The sequence below is a fragment of the Euleptes europaea genome, chromosome 2 (assembly GCF_029931775.1).
Source record: "Euleptes europaea isolate rEulEur1 chromosome 2, rEulEur1.hap1, whole genome shotgun sequence".
Lineage (NCBI taxonomy): Eukaryota > Metazoa > Chordata > Lepidosauria > Squamata > Sphaerodactylidae > Euleptes > Euleptes europaea.
Genome location: NC_079313.1, coordinates 66,930,942 through 66,940,799, shown reverse-complemented (window position 1 = coordinate 66,940,799; position 9,858 = coordinate 66,930,942). Strand labels below are relative to the sequence as shown.

General features: G+C 41.7%; 1 protein-coding gene across 1 annotated transcript; it reads right to left on the bottom strand.

Annotated features, from left to right (window-relative positions):
- Positions 1-3,444: 3,444 nt before the first annotated feature.
- Positions 3,445-5,700, bottom strand: LOC130473238 (CARD- and ANK-domain containing inflammasome adapter protein-like). The gene has a single exon (XM_056844765.1). It carries the CDS (start codon positions 5,698-5,700, stop codon positions 3,445-3,447), a length of 2,256 nt encoding a protein of 751 aa, XP_056700743.1.
- Positions 5,701-9,858: the final 4,158 nt, after the last annotated feature.

Below are 9,858 nucleotides of genomic sequence, written 5' to 3'. Positions count from 1 at the left end.
CTTTTAGTATAATATAGCAAAGAAACTGACTTTAATACATGACATATATCTCAATTCCTTTTCCACTCCCCATTTAGAGGTTCAAAATTATGATAGTCTGGTACAGCAATATCTGCATTTCTAAGGTTATCGTCCTGTGCTTGCTTACTTGGGAGTAAGCCAGTTGAACAGAGTATGATGTATATGCAATAAAAACATACCCACAGTTGGACTGTAAAATAAGAGATAGCTGTTGGACTCTTTGGATGTGACACTCCCCGCCCCCAATCTATTCATTACACTCATGTAAATGATGTAATGCCCCATCAATATGAATCAATTTAAATCCATCTGTGGAATAATGTCTATATTGGATTATTGCCTTGTTACAGTTTTCATTGTTCTCTTATTAGTAACGTGTGTGCATTTCCTAGCTAAAAAAGCCAGTTGATATTTCATATTTAAAACTAGTGCAGGTTGAAATAATTAAACTACTAGCTTTTGGGAGAGTCTTTCTAGCTCAATTATAATGTTGTTGAGGAAATGTTAATCCTGAGATTTGTGTGAGGATATGTCATGCAGGTGTATCCCTGCTTGGGAACCCAGTATAAGCCACTCTGAGCTATCTGAAGAAAGCAGCAGATAAGTGTAATAAAATATAACAAAACAGGAATATGAGGCCAGATAAAACACCATTGAACTTTATTAAGGGCACATCTCAAAACAGCTTCCAGCCAGTGAAATGTTTCCATTAAATAAAATGCATGGAAATACTTTATGTTTAGACTATCAAATGCATTCCATTACAGTTCTTGGAACCTAAACAAAGCCATATTGATCTAGTTCAATAACACAGTGTCTAGAGTTGGCTTTAGATTGACTTTGGGTTGCCTCCATCTGCATATGGGGATATGTTTGATATAGAAATCCTGCCTGTATTTGGTACTGTTTTCTGCATGTCAAATGAGGATACAGCCACAGTCCTGAATTCAATTAGTTCTCTTTCAGTGCTGAAAATACTAGCATTTACAGCTTCAGCTGTTTTCAGCACCTCCTGCAGAAATAGTTGAATTATAACCTGCCTATGAATACAGAAGAGTTTGGACATAACTATTATCAGGTCCCAGGGGCAGAGACTTGCTTTTAATGGGTTTGGATCAGGAGTCTGCAGGCTAATAAAAGGAGTTCAGTGACCTTTATGATGATCAAACAATCCTAAGGGGGAAAAATACTAAGAAATAAATACTGACAAGGTTACCTTTTTTGTCTCATTAGCCTGACTAAAAAATGGGAACACACACCTAAAACTTTTACAGTTGCTCTAATAATCTAAAGCAAACTGTTAATGTTAAATGAAACCAATCTCCTGTTGATACTTCTTTCTAGTAGCTTAGTGGATACTGGAAAATGTTATGGGCTTACCAAAGCCTGGGCCTAAGCTTCTTCCAGAACTGTTATGTTTGATTTGGGCTGCCCTTCCTAGAAATGACCGGAGCTAGCCTTTTCTTGCGATTAATTTGAGATGGCTCTGTCACCTGTGCAAGTCATCACTCGATACAGCTCTAATCAAGTGATGGGGCTTGCTTGTGTGAAATGGTCTTAAGAACTTTCTCTTCCTTCTCACTGAAGACCCGTTCACACAAGCAAGGATTTTAGTTTATATATTAATTTTTAAAACAAACACTTTGGACAGATGCAGCTAGCAATGTGTTAGATAGGAACAATTACTGGGTTTTTTTCTGTATTCAGGCTGTTTTTAACTAAGCATTGAAATGATCCCTACTAAGGTTTTGGTTTTGAAATTTCTTGAAATTTGATGGCATCCAGTAATTCATCAATAGAAAGAAGGTATGAAGAAGACTCTGGGAATTGCTCTGTATTTCTACAGAGTAACCTCTTCTGCATATCTACCAGATGCAACAGTAATTTTCACGTGTGCTAACCAATCAGCTTCAGCTCTGTAGTCTGTTGTATGGCCTTAATTGGGTTGGGAATGGCTCAAAAATGTGGCAGAATGTGCCATGTGTATTTCATAAACGCAATGACATCTAAACATCACTGGATTTGGGATGTGCTGCTTGAGGCTGCAGGTGGTGGTGGGAAGGAGTAACTTCAAAGAAGAAGAAGAGTTGGTTTTTATATGCCAACTTTCTCTACCACTTAAGGGAGACTCAGACAGGCTTACAATCACTTTCCCTCCCCCTCCCCACAACAGACACCCTGTGAGGTAGGTGGGGCTGAGAGAGCTCTAACAGAGCTGTAACTTGCCCAAGGTCACCCAGCTGGTTTCGTGTGTAGGAGTGGGGAAACAAATCCAGTTCACCAGATTAGCCTCCGCCGCTCATATGGAGGAGTGGGGAATCAAACCCGGTTCTCCAGATCAGAGTCCACCGCTCCAAGCCACCACTCTTAACCACTACACCATCCTGGCTCCTGATCCGAATTGAATGCTTCGCTGTGCAAACTGTTCTTCATCCAGGTGTGCGTACAGATAAGATTTTCTGCGTACAGATAAGATTTGGTATGGGGGAGTGTTCAGTCATATAATCTCCCCCTATGTGCAGGGTGAAGTGGTACAGCCTAAACAGAGCTACACCAATTTAGTGAGAACTAGGTTTTGGGTTAAGCTAGGTATTCCGGCAGGGAGAGAATGGGGTTTATGTTAAAAGAAAAAAGGAATATGCAGGCTGTGGAAGTGATGCCCTACCCGCTCTCCTCCCCTGCGTCACAGTGCTCTTTTGCTTTATGTATTTTTCTCTCTCCATGTCCAGCTCCAGGCTATGTTGAAAGAAATTTGCTTAAAGCAGTGGAGGCCTATAAGATCAGGTGGGGCAGGGGCAGAGTTTCTCCTCTTTTACCATGCACTTTGTTTTCAATTAAAAGTAGAAACCCACCCACTGCTTTACACATGAACAGGAGGATTTATGAATGAATATATGTGGATCATGCCAAGAGCAGAGCAGTCCTAAGGGGGGGAGGGCTTTGGAGACAGTGTGACCCCAGCGCTGACATAAATGGGCATTTACACCGGTGCCGGGCCACTTACACCGGCGAGCAGCGTGGCAGTGCCATGCATGGGCGCCGGCGCAGCCGCCATGGCAGCACATCTCCAGCACTGGGGCTTGTACCAGTGCCAAAAGGGGCATTCCCGAGGGCTGGGCTGACATTAGTCAGGTCCCTGAGCCCTTTTGCCTCGGGAACACCCCCTTTTGCCAGCACGAACTTACACCAGCAAAATTGGTGCCACAGCCCATGGAATGGATATAGCAGTTTCACAGGCTTTAGGTTAATTTTCCTGTGTGGCTTGCTGGCAGCGGCACAGCAAACCGTTCAGGAGGCGGCGCAGCTGTGCCATTCCCAGGAATGCTGCAACTACCTTCCTCCTTAGGATTGCGCTGCCCATCCAATCAGGCCCTTTGGCAACAGAAATGCCTATTATTCATAAGCCCTACTCTCTTTGCAGACTTATTTTATCAAGAACATTTTCTTTTTCAAAAGTGTAACAATCTGAGCTTGGTTTTCCATTGAGCTGGATTCTGCTACTTGTAGTGGGGTCTTTTTCAAGCTATTTGTAGCCTGAAGGTTTGCTTTCTCCCCCACAGAGTGATGGACCAGTGTACTCACACAATCATAATTACCGGCTTTGCAAGCGCAATGCAGCGGTGTGTCTTTATTGTTGTCCAAAGCATTAATAGACGACCCGTTGCTCAGCAAGAGCTGTATTAAGTTGCTATGTCCATGTTCTGCTGCCAGATGCAGTGGGATTTTTCTCCAGATGTTTCGGTCATCAGTGTTTTTATTCTTCCCGGCCGCCAAAAGAGTTTGTACTATCTCTGTATTCCCATTAATGGCCGCATAGTGCATTGGTGTACAACCATCCATGTCTTTGGCACCAAACCTACCATTCTTATTTAACAGAGCTTTCACAGTGTTAAGATGGCTTCCTATGGCTGCAAGGTGAAGTGGGGCCTTTTTCTCTTTATCTACTGCGTTGGGGTCAGCACCAGAATTGAGAAGCAGTTCCACCATAGCAGGATTTCCTGTTTCAGCAGCAAGATGCAGCGGCGTCTTGGACCACTTGTCCTTAAGGTTGACATTGGCCTTGTAGTGCAGTAGCTTTTGAGCAACATCAACATGGCCCTTATGACTTGCCATGTGCAATGGAGTGAGTAGCTCTTTAGTGACTGCATTAATTTTAGCCCCGGCATCAATTAATAGGCCAACCAGCGTTCCTTTATTGTGTAATGCTGCAACATGGAGGGGTGTTTGATCTCCTTGGCCAGCCAAGTTAGCATCCATTCCTTTGCCTAGAAGCATCTTTGCAATGGAAGCGGCTCCAGCTTGAACTGCCAGGTGCAAAGCACTGCTTGAGTTGGGGGTCTTGTCCTTCAAGCTGGCCCCCATGCCCACAAGCACTTTTGCTGACTCTGTCTTTCCCATTTCACATGCCACAAGCAAAGGCGTGTAGCGCATTTCATTGTGGGCATTTATGTCTGCACCTCTTTCAATTAAAGCGGCTACAATGCCATGCAAGTCCTTCTGAATGGCTTTATAAAGAGCTGACACCATTGTATCAGGTGACAATCCTTTGGAATAATCCAACAATAACTTGAAAATCGATTGGTTGTTGCTATTAAAGGCTGCATCAATGATGCTGGAATCGATGTTGGCTCCAGCTTCCAGCAGGACTTTCACTGTCTTCTCAAATCCCTGAGACACAGCATAGCCCAAAGCAGTTTGTCCTTTCTCATCCTTGGCATCCACAGGAGCACCATGCTTTGAGAGTGTTTGCACCAAGTTGCTGTCATCTTTGAGAGCAGCCATGTGCAGGAAATTGTGCTGGTTCTTGTATCGTCTTCCCTCCTCCCCCAGAATGCTCTTCAGAACATGAGTATGGTGGTTCCAACTGGCCAAATGCAGTGGGGTCTTGCCTTCTTGATCCAAGCTGTACATATTGGCACCAGCTTGGAGCAGCATTTTCACAGCATCGTTATGACCCTTCTCAGCAGCTCTGTGCAGTGGGGTTCTTCCTTTTTTATCCTTGACACCCAGCTTGGCACCTTTGCCGATTAAATAGTCAATAATCTCGATGTGCCCATGAGCAGCTGCAATATGTAGGAGGGTTTCATTTGAGGAGTTCACTGCATTAATATCACTGTGCTTTAAATATTTTTCTAGATCAGAAAGATTACCTTTAGCCACAGATTCAAAGATACAAAGAGAATCCGAATCAGCTTCTACAGGCTTTACTTCAGCTGGAACTTTTTTTCCTTCATGTTTGATCTGAGCTGTTTTTTCCTGCTTAGCTAAAGCCTGTCTAGCACTGTCTTTCTTCTTTTGGTGATGATCTTTTGGCTTTTGAACCCACCCTTTGTCTTTCTCAAGTAGGTACCCTATCAGTTGCCTTCTCGCATCCCCAATTTTCTCATTCACATCACTGACATAATTCCTCAGGTTGTTATATAGTTGTGGCTCGATCTGTTTCAGACAGGGATAAAAAAACAACCTGCAAGCTCGCTCACCTTGAGAAGCCAGGATGTCCAAAACTCGGGAGTTCTTTGCTATTCGTGTCCTGTAGTAGGATAAAACCATTTTCTTCTCTGGTGCAAGAATGCCATTGTCTATCAGCCAGTTCACAAGGTGGTCAGGGTTGTTTATGCCTTCCACAAGTTCATCCTTTTTAGTTTTCAGTACTTCTATAGCATATGGATTTGTGAACATGCTGGTTGAGTACATGATATTTTTAGATTGTTAAACCACAGGTAGATTAACCATTACACAGTTTTGCTCTAATATCTGCTGGCAGATATTGTGATGGCCCTACTGGAGATGGCAAGAATTTTAAAAAAAAAAACCTTTTCTTGTCCAGCACTGTTGACTTCAGATCATCTTTTCTGTTTGCTTCACAACCAGCAGAGTTGATGAATAAAAGAAAACAAATCAAGAATTCAGTAGAAGTATTCCAGTAGATACGTTTGCTTAAATAAAATTGGTGTGGAAAGCTCTTGTTTTCACAGTTGGTAACTAAGCTACTATCGATTGGGAGGAAACTTTTTTGTTTGTTTGCCATGCGACCCATCTGTCAAACATGTCAGAAGAAAACCAGCAGGCTGGTTACTGTTGCTATGTAATTAGCCTGTGTGTAATGTTAAGATAAAACTGTATACCTTTTCTTGTTCTATAGAGGCGTATCCCACCACGTTTACAAGTTGCAGTGCTGGATTGCGAGACCAAAGCAATCTATGTAAGATAAGCGGCTAAAATAAGTTTAATGTTTACAAAAGAGTAGACCCTAAAACATTTTTGACATAACAGAGAACAGTAAAAACATAGTCTTATTGCTGAGAAATTGCCATGTTAATGACTGCAACTTGCAAGAAGATAATGAAATAATGTTTTTAAAAAGCGATGTCAGTGTTGTAAAATCACAGTGTTTTGAAGAAAGCACTGTTAAGTTCTGATCAGAATTAGTCTGATCATATTTTATTTTGTTTATTTGTATATTACCTCTCAACTCTTAAGTATATCGAGAGACTTAGAACAATCAGACAATAACAATAAAACCATACTTGCTAGGATCCTGTGATAAATTTCTTATTTAATGTGTTTCAGTGAAATGGGATTCCCTTGCCTTTTCCCTCCTCATGCAGCCTGAAATGCTCCCCCAGATTGCTGCCCCTGAGGGATAGAAGACCCTCAGGAACAGTGTGAAGGGAAGATTGGGGGATCTGCAGTGAGAGTGAGAATCAATGAAAATTGCCACTAAGGACTTAGTGCATGTGACATCTGAAAGGTCTCAGAGCAAACAAAAGAACATCAACTTTTTGTGAAGGTCCTCTGGAGTGGACAAGTTTTATTGAGTGTTGGAAGGACAAAGGAGATAGGGACAGCCACACTAATAATAACAATAATTTATTAGACTTTTAGGATGCTCTATCCTGACAAGTAGGGCTCAGAGTGGCTTACAGCATTGTTATACCCTTTAAAACCAATACAATATATAAATTAGCTAAAACATCAATTAAAAAATGACTGCGTCCTTCAGTTCATTTATACATTCCAGCAGCAAAGTGGGGGGGGGGAGGAGAAGGGAGCTGTCCTTCACCATCTGCCTGGTGGAACAACTCTGCCGCATTCTGGACCCGTTGAAGTTTCCGGACCAGTCTTAAGGGCAGCCCTGCGTAGAGCAAATTACAGTAGTCTAGACTGGAGGTAACCATTGCATGGATCACTGTGCTAGGTCAGGGCAAGAGGGCACCAGCTGCTTTGCCTAGCAAAGATGATAAAATGCCACTCTGGCTACAGCCATGACCTATGCCTCCATTGTAAGGGAGGCATCTAAGGTCATGCCCAAGCTCTTGACCGCAGATGTAGATGTTAATTGCACCCCACCAAGAGGAGAAGGATGTCTTATAACCAGGAGGCAGCAGCTGTGCGGGGTGGGTGGGTGGGAGGCTGTCACAAAGGGCTGTGAACTTCATACCTGATAGTACTGGCTCCTGCACAAGGTGGAATATTATAATACTTTAGGAATTAAGGCCTGTTAAAGCAATACAGGAAAGTTGTAATGAAGGTTTCTGATAAACAGCAAATGAAGTAATTTTTTCTAGCTCAGTCATAATCTTATAATGTCAAATTCGTTGTTTAAAAATGTGTCGGATAAGCAAACTGGGGGCAGGTGAACTGTTGCGATCAAGAAGGACCTTAGAGCGTTTCTGCATTTGATACTAAGAATGCCTTTTAGAATGTACAAAGCAAGATAGAAAATAAAACAGAACCTTTTTAATTGGGTATCTGTGTGTGCTAATTCTAGCCAATGTGGGTTTTTTAAAATTAAGTTACAGGAAATTAACAAAATTGATTTAAGCATTGTAAACTGTGTTTTGGGCTTCAGTCGGTGGGATTTTCACTTTCTCTAACATACTAGTTGTGTCCCAAGGCTTATTAAATTATTAAATTTAAGTGAGTGAAGACCAAATGGATGGACCTTGCTTTTGATCTTAAACTTGCAGACAAATGCATTTGAGCCTGACAAAGAATCCCTTCTGACACCTGTATTCCAATTCTCACTTCATTTAGGTTGCCTTTTGGGCATGGGTGTTTGTCTTTTGTTACATCTTGCTGGCTTGAAATCATTGGGAGGTGCTTTGAGAAGTACATTCATCCTCATTTAAGCATCTGTAGAATAGTAAGGCTGTGTCCACCAGTACTCTTGTTACATTTACCAGTTCTTGGGATGCTGTTAGGAAGAAACATAGCACATTCCAGAAAACTTTATTTCTCATGGATTTGGCAAAGCAGCCAAGTTAGGCCCTTTGGTCATGGAGACTGTGAGCGTGCAGGTAGATGAGGACTGAGAATTAGGGTTGAGGGTACATTCAACCCTGCACCTGGTGCTTAGCAGACGTGAGCAGCAGTAACTATTAATGGTAGCCCTTCCATGGAGAAACAGCTGAACATACCTCCAGAAGTGTTCATGTAAACCCAATAACTTGCAAAACATTTCAAATTTTATTGCTCTCGTGTAAAAATTGTCAATTTGAAGGGCAGTTGTAACATTTGTCAACAACTTACTTTATTTATTTTTCAATTTTTATTTCCTCCCCAGGCATGGTTAAAGCAAGAGTACCACCAAGTGATAGTGTACAATGCAATGCTGTGTTTGATGTGGTTGATATGACTTGTCTCTATCACATGGTTGAGTTGTACATTTTGCAGTACCAGCACAGGGAAGCCTTACTTTTCTGTCGGCCCACTCATGATACACAATTTGAACTGGTCCTCAGTAATGTACTTGGTTCTTCCTGGTGGGTGTAATGTAATCACTACACCATGTCAAGTCATTGTGTTTGTTTAGTCAAGTAATGCTGACCCAACAGTTGAGCCAGTAAGTCATTACCACTTGAAAGAGGAAAATGTTCTTTCACTTTTGTAGATGAGTGTGCTTTAGTTAATTGTTTTGTCTTTATATCTGACTTTGAAGCTGTGGGTGCTTTGAAGCTTTATGGTTTTCTGACTGGAGATGTTTCTTAATTAATACAAGAGTTTATTTTCAAAAAGAACATACAATGTCAACATAAAATACATTTAACATGCTCTTGTTTTTTCCTCTTGAGAAGAGCGAATGAAAACCTCTTTATTACCTCAGTCTCTTGCCAGACTCAGTTTGGCTTATCAAAACAGCAGAGGTCACTGTTTCTCTTTTGAGCATGTTCAGTGGCCGCGGTTGGCCTATGCTTTAAAACTAATTGGAGAGCTGGAACCTGTTAAAACTGCCTGCTGTATAACTGAATGATTTCCAAGACCTTCTTTACGTTCTCTGGGGCATTTGGCCTGACTTAGCAGCTGGAAGAAATGAACATAAATATATCAGTAGTGAACGAAGTTGTGTTATTAATGTTTCCCAGCATGCATTTTAATTTCAGATTCAGCATTTGAAGCACAACACTTGCTGAGAATATAACCAGCTGTATATTGAAAACATTCGACATCTTTGTTACAAGCTGGGCATGACTCAATCTGAAACAAAGACGGTGAATGCTTTCTATTTACCTCGCAGTATTATAGGGAAGTGCCTTGCTTGGTTCAGAATAAAACAGGAGTCCTGTGGCATCTTAAAGACTAACAAAATGTATCCCACCATAATCTTTTGTGGTTCAGACATAATGCCAAACCATGCTTGGTGCTACAAGTGAACCAGTGGGGAGTCTGGGACTTGCATACTGCTTCATTCCCCTTCTTCTTTTCTTTGCACACTGCAAGCTATTTTAGTTACTTCCTGAATTTCAGCAGTCAACTTTTTACATCCAGTTTTCAGCCTGTACCTCAAACTGGCAAAATATGGTGCACGTCTTGCAAATGGGAAACAAACTGTGGTTT